At 60.6% G+C, this 12,447-nt stretch overlaps 1 protein-coding gene across 1 annotated transcript; it reads right to left on the bottom strand.

Annotated features, from left to right (window-relative positions):
* HSD11B2 (hydroxysteroid 11-beta dehydrogenase 2) lies at positions 57–9,336 on the bottom strand. Its single transcript, XM_021408290.1, has 5 exons — positions 8,990–9,336; positions 2,201–2,413; positions 1,493–1,678; positions 1,131–1,268; positions 57–828 (listed from the first exon to the last, which is right to left on the bottom strand). Exons 1-5 carry the CDS (start codon positions 9,255–9,257, stop codon positions 473–475), a joined length of 1,161 nt encoding a protein of 386 aa, XP_021263965.1. The 5' UTR covers positions 9,258–9,336; the 3' UTR covers positions 57–472.

Genomic DNA, 12,447 nt, shown 5'->3' with positions numbered 1-12,447 from the left:
CCTCGGAATGCTCCGGTCCGGGACAGGACATCCCAGAATGAGACCTCGGAGCCCAGTGGCTTATCAAGAACAGATTTATTTAAAAAGTGACAATCACGTAGTTCATCCGGTGCAGAGCTCTGCGGCGCCCGCAGCCCGGCCTCGGCCCCTGCCATCGCTGGGGGCACACAGAGCATGGGATGGGGAGGCAGGGGCTGGCCCGGCCCGGCTGCAGGGCTCCAGCAGCGCTCTGTGAGCTGCCACGTGGCTGAGAAATGCCCGAGGTGCAGCCCAGCGCGCGGAGTCAGGCGTGGGGAGTGCGCGGTTAGAAAAAAAAAAAATAATAATAATAACAACAATACAAAAACCACCCGAGTCTCTTTAGAAAACGTTGATTCTCGCACAATAGAAAATAGATCTGCATCTGCCTGATTTGGGAAAAGCGATTTGGTTTTAGGTCTAGTGCTGAGGGCTGCCCCGCACGCGGCCGAGGTCAGGGCTTCTTGGCGTCCCTGTGCTCCTGCCGCAGCGCTCGGGGCAGCTTGGGGTTGATGAATAATCCTTTGAGGAACAAGTCTCGGACAAAATAGGGCAGGTAGCGGTGGATGAAATACATGAGCCCAAGGCCCTGCCCTGGGTAGTAGCGCACGGCCGGGTTGGCAGCCAGCAGCCCGTCCGTGATGCTGTTCACCACCGCGCTGAGGTCCTCCACGGCCACCTTCATGAACTGGATGAACTGCCGGTTGATCTCCTCCACGTAGTCCTCGCCGTAAGCCTGCAGCAGCTCCCGGGGCAGGCGGGCCACCAGCTGCTCCTTCTGCAGGTTCCAGAAGGCCGGGTCGCAGGTGGCTGCGGAGGACGGGACCCCGTGAGACAAGTGTGGTCCGGAAACCCCGTCCCGGGTGGCCCACGCTCATAGGGATTGCCCATGGGGAGAGAAGGGAGCAGCTGCCGGAGTGGCTCCTCTCAAACCCCGGTGGAGGTTGGCCGTGGGGTGGGAGCGATAGCGGGTGTTGCAAAAGGGAGAGCCCAAGCGTGGTGGGGATGGGTCGATGGTTGGACTCCGTGATCTTGGAGGTCTTCCCCAACCTTCGGGATTGTATGATTCCGGCCGTAGTCCCGGGGCAGTGGCTGGGGGCCGCCCCTCTCACCTGTTTTGAAGTACCCGGGCAGGATGAGGCTGACTTTGACGCCCCAGGGCTGCAGCTCGCTGCGGAACGTGTCCATGAGCAGGCTGAGCGCGGCCTTCGACGCCCCGTAGGCTGCCAGGCAGGGGAAGGGCAGGTCACCTGCGGGGAGAAGCACAAACCCACGGCTCTCACACGGCCCTGTGCACAGCAAGCACCCCCGTGGCTGAACTCTACTCTGTGCACAATGCCTATGGGTACCGAAAACCCAAGCAGTGATGCTCACCGTGCACCCAAACCCACCGTGCTGCGGAGCTGGCGCATCCCTGTGGGGCACCGTGGGGTGCTGCTCCCCACCTTACCCCGTGTCCCGTGGGGCTGCTCACCTGCCGGGCTGCTGACGGTGACGATGCGGCCGCCAGCGGAGCGCAGCAGGGGCAGCAGCCCCTTGGTGAGCTCCAGCGAGCCAAAGAAGTTCACCTCCATGCAGGTGCGGAAGTTGCCCAGCGGCGAGAGCTCGGCGTCGGCGATGATGTCATTGAAGCCAGCGTTGTTCACCAAGCCCCAGAGACCTGTGGGACAGAGGCTACTCAGAAAAAATGGGATAGCACCGTGCCGGGGGGCTTAGGTGGTTCCCCCATCCGTGGGAGCCCCATATAGGGAGCGCTGGGACAAACCCTTTGGCATTGGCAAGGTGGTGGCACATTGCGATGTACCCATGGATGGGCACACAAGTGGAGGACCTGCATGGGTTGGCTGTGTGGGGTTCCTGGGATGCATCCATGGATGGGAGGTCCTGGGGGGGGGTGTATGGAGGGCCTGGGATGTAAGCACGGATGGGGACACAATGGGAGATACTAGGGCTAGCACTGTGCTGAGGGAGCCCCAGCTGCTCCCCTACCCACGGGAGCCCTATGTAGGGAGCGTTAGGACAAACTCTTCAGCATGGCTGCAGCCAACGTGATGGCCCATAGGGATGCATCCATGGATGTGGACACAAGTGGGGGTCCTGGGGGGCTGTATGGGGTTTCCATGATGCCTCTATGGATGGGACACAAGGGGAGGGGCTGTATGGGGATGCCACGAGCTCCCACCTGTGCCGTTGGTGTGTGCCTGGATGTGCTGCAGGACGCTCTGGATGTCCTCGGGCTTGGTGAGGTCCATGCGCAGCAGCGTGAGCCGGGCTGAGCAGCTCCTCTGCAGCTCCTGGGCGCCGGGGCCGCGTGGATCCAGCACGCTGGCAAAGACGCGGAAGCCCAAGGAGTCCAAGTGCCGCGCTGTCGCCTGCCCGAAGCCCGAGTCGCAGCCTGCAAGAGCCAATGGCAGCGCTGCGAGGGCTGGGGACGGCCACGCGGGGACCTCACGGGGATGTGACCTTGTCCCGGGGCACCCGCAGGTCACGGCGCTGCTGTTTTTTTTTTTCTCTCTCGCACAGGAGGAAGAAAACACTCCTTATCGGCAAACCCATCGCCCTGCTGATGCTGACAGCTGATAAAGGGCTGAGGGCAGGGGGGCACCAACGAGATGGCAGCGTGATGGGCTCTGAGCCCTGCGGTGACACATGGGGACCCACAGCCTCCCCACCTCCACCACCGTGAGGGCAGGGAGACGTTAGATGGCCAAAACCCCCCAGGGGATTGGGAATAATGGGGGGGAGAAGGGACTGCGTGTGCTCCTGTCCCCTTCCAGGCCCCGGGGCACCCCAAGGGATGTCCCACATGGCAGCACCCAAGCCGGCCCCGTGCCCTAGGGAGAGCCCTGCGGGAGATGGGGCTGAGAGCAAACAGGCGGTGTGGAACAGCGCGTTCCCAGCTGATGGCAGCGCCGATAGCGAGGCCCCATTAACCATTAACAGGGAGCGCTGCTGGGTTGGCCCCAGCTGCACCCTACCCGGGCACCGCGGGTGCTCCTGGGGACAGCCACGCAGCTCAGGCCACGGGGACGCTGTGCACAGGGGGAACCACGTAGGGTTAGCCCACCCAGCCCCACTCCTCAGTCATAGAAACGCAAAGAAAGCATGGACTCGTAAAGGGCCACATGCTGCACCTGGAGCCCGATAAGCACTGTGCCCCCGCGTCCTTCACTGCAGTGCCATAAAGCCATAAAGGAGCTGGGGTGCGTCCCCCCATTACCCAACAGGGCAGGAGAAAACTCAATAAAGATAACGCCGGCAATCAAAGCGTGAGCGGCTGCCTCCCGGAGCTGGGGCATGGAATCTGTCCCAGTCTCAAACTACAGCAGCACCTCTGGAACCCAACGAGAGCCCCAAACCCCATCCTGCAAAGCCAGGCTGCAAGTGGGGCTGACCGCCTGCCCCATGCGTCATGCAGGGCTGCTGAAGCTCAGTGAGGCACAGGAGAGTGAAGCAGCAGCTTTGGGGCTGGCAAAGACCTCAAAGCAAATGAGTGTTTGCATGCTCATTGCTTTGCACACTCACCCTCTTGCACGCTCATTGCATTGCATGCTGAGCGCATTGCACACCTGCTGCATGGCATGCTCACCTGGCACGTTCACCACGTTGCGTGGTCATCGTTTTACATGCTTGCCACATTGCATGTTCGTCCCTTTGCATGGTCACTCTCTCCTCACCTCGCATGCTCATTGTTTTGCATCCCCATTGCATTGCACGCTCACCACCTTGCATGCTCGTTGCATTACACAGTCATAACTTTGTGTGCGCAGTGCACAGCATGCTCATCACCTTATGCACTCTCCACCTTGCACGCTCGTTGCTTTGCATGCTCACTGCATGGCACGCTCATCCTCTTGCACATCCATCACTGCTCGCCCACTTTCCTCCCAGCACATTTCAAGGACATGCAACGCCTGTAGCTCCTCCAGGTGGAAAAAACCCGGGGGTGAAGAGCAGCAGCTCCTGCACAGCGGCCACAGAGCATGCACAGTGCAAGCCCCAAGGCCGTGAACAGCCCGAGGGGAGCCGGGCGCTGCAGCCAAGAGGATTAGCGCTGAGCTGCTTGTTGTCTCCAGGGGCTCACGTGCAAATCCTGCCTGGGATGCCAAGGCAAACAGGCAGAGGTTGGCTCTGAGATGAGCCCTTCTGCCAGGGCTGGGCAGGGACCTGTGGGGACAGAAGGAAGCCACAAGCGGTGCCACCCCAAAAACCTCACAGATAAGGGGAGCACAGCAGGAGGGGATGATGCAAGGATGGCAAGCGTGGATACCAGTGGGGATGGAGAGGCTCAGCACCCATTGTCTGGATGGATATGGGGACACTGAGGCACAGATCAGACCCCAAGGGATGGGAAGGAGCGAGCACCACCACCAAATGGGGCACACCCAGGGTGAAAGGACGTTGGATCTGCACAGCCCTGCTAGGGACAAGGGGCACCCCAAAGGCATGGGGTGGGCAGGAGGAGGCATGGAACAAAAGCCCGTGTGTGTGTGTGTGTGTGTGTGCGCGCAGAGCAATGCCCCACAGCCAACACCTCCCGGATGCCGGGCGCGCTTGGAGAGAGCAGTGCTCCGCGGGTGATGTCAGCCCACGCCGAGGGAACACATTCTTGGCAGGGCTGCGGCGAGGGAGGGGACCACACGGCACCTGTGCCCGCAGCAGCTGAGCCGCCCCGGCCTCTCCGTCCCCTTCCCCACGCCCTGGGAGCTGCCCAGTGCCCATGGGTGGCAGGAGATGCACCCCATCCCTCGGATGGATTTTAAGGCTGGTCACACAGCTCCTTTTTGTTCAATGCCTGGATTTTAATAGGATTAATCTGAAACTGGGCCCTGGCTCACATTTGCCCCGGTCCCAGCTCTTATAAGAAAAAGGTGGTGTTGGTTGGCTGCTCTTAATATTTGTGGGACACGTCAACCACAGGATGCACCAACCATGGGGTATGGCAAACATGGGATGCACCACATACAGGACACACCAGCGGTGGGTTATGGCATCCATGGGATGCACCAACCATAGAATGCATCATCCATGGGATACACAACCCATGGGACTCCACATCCATGGGACGCACCACGTATGGGTCACACCGGCTGCAGGATGCACCATCCATGGGATGTACAACACAGGATACACCAGCCACAAGACACAGCACCCACAGGGTGCACCATTTGCACACCTCCCATGCCCGGAAAGCCACAAGAGAAGGAACCAAAACAACCCCACAGGGGCTCTTTGGGACCTGATGCCCCAAGTAGGGGCCAGGGAAGGAGGTGGCCGGCTGTGGCAGCCAGATGGGATGAATTACAGAGGATCAGCCGAGCGCTTACGGAGCATTATGTGCCATAACCTCTGCCTGGGAGGATATGTTTCACTTAACAAACCTGAGAGAAGCGGGGGAAAATCTGATTTCCTGCCTTGACAACCAGAGGCAGCAGCGGAGACGGAGAGGAGCCCTGAGGATGTGAGCAGGGCTCCCGAATTAAGGCCTATTTGGCAGGAGCAGGCACTGGCTGCAGCACGTCAGCATCAGAGCCCCAACATCACCAGAGCAGTGGGGACACGGTGTGCTGGTCACTGTCACCAAGGCCACCCAGCTGCCTTCCTGCACCCCAACACACATGGCTGCGTCACCATGGGTTGTTAATGGGGTCACTAATGGAGTTACAGGGTAATGCAATTACTTTTGTGCAGCCAGGACATGGATGAGGATGAACCCAAGCAGTGTTGATGGCATGCTTGAGGACAAGGTCACCAGCAGCCTACAGAGAGCCTCCAATTGGACCAACCCATGCACCAATGGGGCCAGCAGGTGCAGCAGCAACGGGCATAGGGCATCCCAAGAGTCAGCTCAACCCAATGGGGCATCCTGTGGGCTGAGGGCAACCCAAGAGTTGGCTCAACCCAATGGGGCATCCTGTGGGCTGAGGGCATCCCAAGAGTTGGCCCAACCCAATGGTGCACTCCATGGGCTGAGGGCACCCAGGGAGGCAGGGGAGCACCAGGACACATGCCACCGCGTGCCACTGGGGCCATGGGGAGGCTCAAAAACAACCGCATGGGAGGAAGCAGCTCCCCTGAGCCGGAGCTGCCACAAAGTCAGCATTTCGCAGAAAGAGCGTACAGGGAATTTCCTAGAAGCAGCACTTTAGTGCTGGAGCAGAGCTTTCAGCGTGGGGTATCACACTCCCCAAAGGGACATCTGAGCATCCTCTGTGCTCGGCACCCACGTGCTGCTGCTGGAGGCAGCAATGAGATGCTCAGGGCAGGGACAAAGCAGTGACAAAGATCTGAGCACAAACATTGGGCAATGGCACAGCCTGTACCTTTCATCAGAGCTAATGTGGGATTTATGTCCCCCCAAAAGAGGAAGTTGTTGTGAAGAGTCTCAGCGATAAACGGGTGAATAATGGCCGGCAGTGGGAACACGGCGAGCCGGGAACACGACAGCGATCCATCAGTGGGAGCTGTCACTGGAAGGACACGCGGCCCCAGGGAAGCCATGGCCATGGCAAACCAAGGCTCCGAACTGAAAGGGGGATGTCAGATCTGATGACCCGTCTGATGTTAGATATCAGAAGAAATCCTTCAATGTGAGCACAGTGAGGCCACGGCACAGCTGCCTGGAGAAGTGTGGGTGCCCCATAGAGGCGCTCAGGGCCAAGCTGGATGGGGCTGTGGTCTACGGGAGGTGCCCCCGCCATGGAGGGGTTGGGTGGGCTGCAAGGTCCTTCTCACTGGGGTACCTTGGTGGTGAAATTCTACTTGGGGTATAAGACATCATGCCATTTGTCCCATTGGCATGGGAGTGACACCACATGCTCATCGCATGTCCTGCCCATCCCCACACTGCCGTTGGGATGACCCCATTTTCTCTTGCAGCTCAGTTTTTTTTTGGACACCCAGCCCCTGGAACATCCTGGGCTGTCGGGACATCTGGGCTATGAGCCATCCCTCATGGCCACCCCAAGCCAATGCTGCATGCAGCTGAATCTGTGCAGGGCTGCGTGTGCCACAAGGCTATCTTGGGGCATTTTCCCCCAGAAATATACAAGAGTGGTTGGACATGCCCCACTGAACCGGGCTGAAGGACAATGGTCAGGGCAGCATCAAATCGTAGAATATCCTGAGTTGGAAGGGCCCCATAGGGATCACAAGGTCCAGCTCCTACGCACAACCTCCTGCATTGGACAGGCACAGCAGACGAGGGGACAGCAGTGACACCCAACCAAGGGGCACATCCCTGCCAGGGAAGGGAGCAGCCACGGGTCCCAGTACCCTTAGGATGGCATTCTTAGGGTCCTTCCAACCCAAACCATTCTGTGGTGAGGCTCCAAAGGAAGAAGAATCCCCAACCCTGGATGCCCACCAAGCACAGCCCCCATCGTGCCCAGCTCCAGCAGGGATTTCCAAGCACCTTCACCAATCACCGAGCAGCTCCAAATCCTCACTCTCTCAAGCACTCAAAACCGAGAAATGGGGTGTGGGGCAGCACCAGGGCCCCAAGGTCGGGACGGACATGACACTGCCGTGCTCGCAGGGAAGCGTTTGCACCTCCACGGCTGAGCAGCACCGGCCCCAACATCTGGATGGAATCACCGCCTCCCACAGCCACCAGCTGCTCTGACATCTGGCAGGGCCGCAGGATGGGGCTGCAGAACCACTGCTAACCTCACGCGTGGTCTTAAGCTCTGACCCATTTCAGGTCCTTAACGGGGCGTGCAGCCGCGAGCCCCAGCAACATCCTGCTCTGATCTTAAAGAGATGCAAAGCACCGAAACGCGCAGCCCAGCACCTCCAGTGCTGCATTTCTCCCCCTCAGCACCCACAAATTGAACCTGCCCAACCACAAAGCATTTACTGCCGAGAGCAAACACGGCGGGGCCACAGGTGTCACCGCGCTACGGGGCGAGAACACCGTGTTCCAGCACTGAGTCACCGTTGCGTGGCTGATGCCAACCCCAGGCTGGAGCCCCGTGGCACCGTCCTGCCCCATGGCTGGGCTCAGCGTTCCCCTTCTCTTTTAGGCTGGTTGAGTACTAGGAGAAACTACTCTGACTGAGCAGTGAGGTGCTGCACAAGGAGGTGGGGGAGTCACTGTCCCTGGAGGTGTTCAAGAACCATGGAGATGTGGCACTGAGGGACGTGGTGGGAGTGGGGTTGGACATGGGAATCTGAGAGGCCTCCTCCAGCTTTAATGATTCTGCGTTTCCCTGGGTCAGCTCTCCAGAGCCCAATGGGACCTCAGGGCAGCACCAAGCGGTGCCCACAGCTCCCTCCCTGCAACCCCACGGCCAGGAGGAAGGCACCTGTACACACCTGTGCGCGGCCGATGTCAGCACTGCACGGGGTGACCCCCATGGCACCGGGCTGCCCCACGGCCCCGACCTCAGGGTGGAACCATTCCCTCCTCCTTGGGGCTGCCCTTCTCCAGAGCTCGGCAACCCTGGGTACCTCTGCTACAAGAGAGAAGGGGTCAGACTCTTTAGCAGGGGCTGTTGTGATAGGACAAGGGGAAATGGTTCAAACTAAAAGAGGGGAGATTTGGATTGGAGATAAGGAAGAAGTTCTTTGCACTAAGGGCGGTGAGGCAGTGGCACAGGCTGCCCAGAGAGGTGGTGGTGCCCCGTCCCTGCAGTCAGCCAAGGTCAGGGGACGGGGCTGTGAGCACTGATGGAGCTGTGGGTGTCCCTGCTCAGCGCAGGGAGTGGGAGCAGACGGCTTTTCGGGTCCCTTCCAACCCAAGCTATTCTATGAACCCACCCCGGGCTGGGAGGCACCCGCGCACACCGGGACACCCCGCGGGAGCGGAGCTGAGCGCGCAGCGCAGCCCTACAGAAGCGCAACCCCCTCCGAGAGGAGCGACCCCGGCGCGTTCCCCGGCGCTGGGAAAGGAGCAGCTCCCCGGCGAGCAGCGCATCCCCGGAGCGCATCCCCGGCACCACCCGGAGCCCCGGCACCGCACCGCGCTCACCTGTGACCAGCACCGCCCTGCCCTCCACCGGCAGCAGCCTCCTGCCGGGCGCCCAGCGGAGCAGCAGGCAGGCGGACGCCGCGGCCAGGGCGAGCCCGAGGGGCAGCGGCAGGCAGGCTCGGCACAGGCTCTGCACAGCGGCCAGCAAAGCCAGCGGCACGGCCAGCGCCCGGCCCAGCACCACGTCTCCCCGCGCCGCCCGCAGCGCTAAGCCGCCCCCCAGCGCCGCCCACAGCGCTCCGTACGCCCACCGCTCCGCTCGCTCCATGTGATGCGATGGGAAGGGATGGAATGGGAAGGGACGTTCCGCACCGGCCCGGCCCCGCCGCACCGGCCGCGTGGTGCCACCGCGGGGAGCTTATAGCGGGGGAGGCGGGAGGAGAGGGGAGGGAGGGGCGGGGGGTGGCCAATGGGGGGAGCGGAGGGAGGGGCGAGGAGGGAGGAGCGGGCTCGGCTCGGTTCGGTTCTGCTCAGTTTGGCACAGTTGGGTTCGGCGCGGCTAGGCACGGCTCGGCTCGGTCCGGCGCCGCACGGGGCTCGGCTCGGCTCAGCGCGGCACGGGTCAGTTCGGTTCAATGCACTCCAGCTCATTCCAGCACGGTTCGGTTCTGTCCCATTTGGTCCATTCAGTTCCGTTCCGTTCGGTTCCATTCGCTCCGTTCAAATTGGTTCGGTCCGGCTCAGCATGGCACGGTTCGGTTTGGTTGGGTTCAGCCCAGCTTGGCTCAGCCCAGCTCGGTGCCCATGGCACCGGTGCCGCTGCGCCCACCCCAGGGCTTGGTCGCCAGGCTGAGCACCCCGGGGATGCCACAGAGCACAGCCCCGCAGCTCCCATGGCCGGGCTGGGGGTCTCCATCCCCACCCCCAGGCACATGGGTGTGCAATGCCACCAGGGCCACCCCATGAGGCCGGACCCAAGCACATAGGTGAGATGTGACCAGCATCCCAGGTGTTCTCCAGGCCCTACAGGGTTTGGGTCCAAGGTGATCCCAAGCCATCCCCCAGCCCACTGCTGCGTTTGCCCCCTGCCATGCGAAATGCACACGGCACCGTGCCGGAGGTGTGCCACGAACAGCAGGTTCTGGGGCAAAGTCCTCCCCTTCCCACCTTTATGGCTCGGCGTGATTGCTCTGCCAGGCTTTAATATTCCACCAACCCTCCGTGCTCGGCGACCCTGCAGTGGAGCATCGCCGGCACGTCCACCAGGCTCCGGTCCCGAGAGCTTTGCTGTCGGATGGAGGATCCCTATGCCGTCCTTTGCCGAAGAACCGTGTGGTATGGACGCAACCCCCTCGGTCCCATCGGAAAAAACAGATTTCATCAGCTGCAGGTGGCTCGGCGGGAGGGCAGCGGCCAACAAACAGGCTGGGGTGGTTTTTCCGGGGTGTGGTGGTGGGACCCGGTTGGGTTTGCAGCCCGGTTCTTCCCGGCTGGGGAATGCAGGGAATGCCGGCCATGTAGAGGAGGAGGGATGTGCCCAATGCATCTCCCACCTTAGGATGTGGTTTGTGGGGTCCTCAGGGTCCTTCCCAGCAGGAAACTTCAAGGCAAGGCATGTGGGAACCTCAATTTCACCAGGCTTTGAAAACCTCATTGAAGAAAGTTAGTTTTCCAAAGAGCAGAATGACCAATTCCCCCACATTTGACTAGATCAGTAGGTGGCTCTTGATGAGAAACATGGCACGACTTGGGTCTTCAGCTGCTTTCAGCGCCCCAGGTTTCTCAGAGGCTCCCCTGCTTGGAAGCTAAGGAGCTCAGTGTGCCCATGTGCATGCAGGTCCCCAAGCTGGACCTACAGGGCAAGGGGCTGCCCAATGGTCTGTGAGGTCCTTCCAACCCAAGCCATTCTGCGACTCGATTTACTCACAAAGCAGCGCTTGCGCTCCTCACCGTTAGCTGAGCGTCACCAAGTCTACCTGCTCTGACTCAGTCCATCCATCCATCTGTCTGTTAGTCCATCCACTCACCTGTCTGTCCATCTATCTGTTTGTACATCCACCCATCCATCTGCCCTCCTGTCCAACCAGCTGTCCATCCGCCTGTCCATCCATCCATTTGAACATCCTCCCGTCCATATGTCCAACCATCCATCCATCCGTCCTCTGTCTGTCCATCTGTCCGTCCATCCACCCCTCCATTCATGCCCCCATCCATTTGTCCATCCATCTGCCTGTCCACCCACCCGCCCAGCACCACACCAGCACCTCCTCGCTCCCTGTCACCGCGGGTGCCCTCGGTGGCTGCTCCCTTGCAGACAATGCCTGCCCTTGTTCATCTCCCCATTGCTCAACCCCGCACTCGGCATTAGGAAACGCCGCTGAGATCCTCATTACCTTTTGACCTACTTGACGCCTTCCGTGCCCATTTCGCTAATTGCGGCTCACCGCTGCGGGTTGGAAGCGGGGCTGGGTGGGTCACGCCTGAGCTCAGCGCGGTCCCTATGGGGGATCTGTCTTCCTCCTGCTCCCCTTGCCCTAGGCTGTTCCTACAGCTCTGCGGAGCCTCCCATGATGAACAGGTTTGGAGATAATTGTTCCCCTCCCTAATCTCATCTCTGGAAGATTCATTGCATTGTTTTCGGGCCGTTTGCAGGGGCTCGGAGCTGGGAGGGATGTGATTCACCCAGCACTGCTCCCACAGGTGCTTCATCCTCCCCAGGACACCCTCTCCTTTTGCCAGTCCCTCCCCAGGCGACATTGCCCTGGGGGAGCACCCCGGTGGGCACTGCCATGTCCATCCCACCCAAGGGTAAGGATGCCCAGTGACATCCACGGCCAGGGATCCCCTTCTCATCGGAAAATCCCAGGCTCTGATGTGTGGGGTCAGGTTGTACAGCCCTTTACAAAACACATCTCCACTTCCAGCCAGACTCATGGCTTTGGGAGAGGTTTCACCTTCTGGAAAGCTGTTCCTCGGTTGAAGCTTGCGTGATCCCACCCCCATCCCTCCTCTCCTGCTGGGCTTCCTGCACTACAGTGTTCTGAGTCACTGGGGCTGAGCACCCCAAATGAATTGCCAAGAGCAGGGGGCCTTTCCCTGTGGGTGCAAAGCCTTGGTGATGCTCAGGGAGGGGGACCTGGCCCCTGCACCCCATCCCAGGAACAGAAGGGGAGAAGCTGCTTGGCACATCCTGCTCAGTGTCCCCATCCCTATCTGGGCTCATCTTGGGGCTGAGCCCTTTTCTCCATCCCATCAACCCATCGTCACCTCCCACCTCCCTTCTCCACGGCATCCACAGGACCTCGCTATTAGGGTGACAGAGCAAAACGTGCCTTCCTCCCACCCCTGGTGACATGCTGCCTTCTCCACCCCAGGACTGGGACAGTGGGTCATGGCATGGTGACCCATTTCCCGTCCTCCACCTCCATGCACCCGCTGTGCTGAGCGTGCCACCACCCGGCGTTGCTCAAGAGGCGAGGACCCACGGGACGTATGGGGACACATCCCTGCGCGGTGCC

The sequence above is a fragment of the Numida meleagris genome, chromosome 10 (genome assembly GCF_002078875.1).
Source record: "Numida meleagris isolate 19003 breed g44 Domestic line chromosome 10, NumMel1.0, whole genome shotgun sequence".
Classification (NCBI taxonomy): Eukaryota; Metazoa; Chordata; class Aves; order Galliformes; family Numididae; genus Numida; species Numida meleagris.
The sequence above is the reverse complement of the archived record's forward strand: the minus strand, read 5'-3'. Positions and strand labels throughout refer to the sequence as shown.

What these genes read in the sequence shown, in the direction of transcription:
- HSD11B2 (XM_021408290.1), bottom strand. Translation starts at nt 9,257, where the DNA reads ATGGAGCGAGCGGAGCGGTGGGCGTACGGAGCGCTGTGGGCGGCGCTG. An exon ending in CAGGGCGGTGCTGGTCACAG is followed by an intron (nt 2,414 to 8,989) that starts GTGAGCGCGGTG and finishes TGGCTCTTGCAG; the next exon opens with GCTGCGACTCGGGCTTCGGG. An exon ending in GCCCGGGTACTTCAAAACAG is followed by an intron (nt 829 to 1,130) that starts GTGAGAGGGGCG and finishes CGTCCTCCGCAG; the next exon opens with CCACCTGCGACCCGGCCTTC.